This window comes from Arachis ipaensis, chromosome B01, assembly GCF_000816755.2.
Source record: "Arachis ipaensis cultivar K30076 chromosome B01, Araip1.1, whole genome shotgun sequence".
Lineage (NCBI taxonomy): Eukaryota > Viridiplantae > Streptophyta > Magnoliopsida > Fabales > Fabaceae > Arachis > Arachis ipaensis.
The window spans coordinates 135,699,096-135,700,336 of record NC_029785.2 but is presented as its reverse complement, the minus strand read 5'-3'; the positions used below and the strand labels follow the sequence as shown (position 1 = coordinate 135,700,336).

Below are 1,241 nucleotides of genomic sequence, written 5' to 3'. Positions count from 1 at the left end.
GTGGAGTAGTTAAAAAATATAATTTTTTATTTTTATTAAATATTAATTTTATTATGTGTATATTTTTTATTTTATTAATAAATAATTTAAATAAAGAATTAATAATAAATATATTTTTATATGAATATTAAAATATTTAGTGTATGAATAATATTTTTTTACAAAAATATAGAAAAGTTATTGGCGAAATTGAATGCATATAATATTTGTAGAAAAAAGAAGTTAGCTTGGGGAATGAAAAAGGTTAAAAGTAGCTTTTATATTCACCACCTGCCTCCATCTATGGACCTTTACCCATTTATTCCGAGGGCACAGCTCGCTTATTCCTTCTTGTATTGAGATGGATAGAGATATGCGAGAGATATAGAGAGAGAAAAAGGAATGGAGGAGATGTTGTTGTGAAGAAGGAGGAGGAGGAGCAAGGGATCTGATATTTTGGTTTTGGCGTTGAATTCGACGCATCGAAGAAGAGGAGAGAGAGTGAGAGGAAGAACGGGGAAGCAATAGCAAAAGGAAAGTAGTAGTAGTAGCCAGATAGATAGATAGATAGATAGGGGTATTACTTTGTTGAATTTTGTTTGTGTTTGTAAAAAGCTTGTTTTGATTGTTTAGCCAAAGGCAAGGCACCCCGCAAATCCTAATTTGTCAATACTCTCAAGTGTTCTTTCTTTCTTTCTTATCCCCCTCTCCTCTCCACACACTAATTTCGTTTTCTCTACAACTTGTGGGGCTCCTTCCTCTCTTCCTTCTTCCCATAATATCCTTCATCTCTTTCTTTCTTTTCTTACCCCAATTCAATCTGAACTCATCAATTTTGAGCTGGAGACTTACAATCATCATCATCATCATCATAGATTTCCGAAATGAGAGCCGGATTGAGCACCATCCAGCAGACCTTAACTCCCGAGGCGGCAAGCGTCCTCAACCACTCCATCGCCGAGGCCGGCCGACGCAACCATGGCCAGACAACGCCGCTGCACGTGGCCGCCACGCTGCTAGCCTCGCCCTCGGGGTTCCTGCGTCAGGCCTGCATAAAGTCTCACCCGAATTCATCGCACCCTCTTCAGTGCAGGGCACTCGAGCTCTGCTTCAGCGTTGCTCTCGAGCGCTTGCCCACTTCCCAGACCACAAATCCCTCCTCTGAGCCACCAATCTCCAACGCACTCATGGCGGCGCTGAAGCGCGCACAGGCGCACCAGCGCCGCGGCTACCCCGAGCAGCAGCAGCAGCCGCTCCTCGCC

At 42.6% G+C, this 1,241-nt stretch overlaps 1 protein-coding gene across 1 annotated transcript in view; it reads left to right on the top strand.

Annotated features, from left to right (window-relative positions):
- Nucleotides 216-1,241, top strand: part of LOC107641850 (protein SUPPRESSOR OF MAX2 1) — a gene marked incomplete in the record, with an annotated part of 4,818 nt that continues 3,792 nt past the window's right edge. The window contains 1 exon segment of the mRNA XM_016345278.2: nt 216-1,241. Coding sequence (XP_016200764.1) covers nt 864-1,241 — 378 coding nt within the window.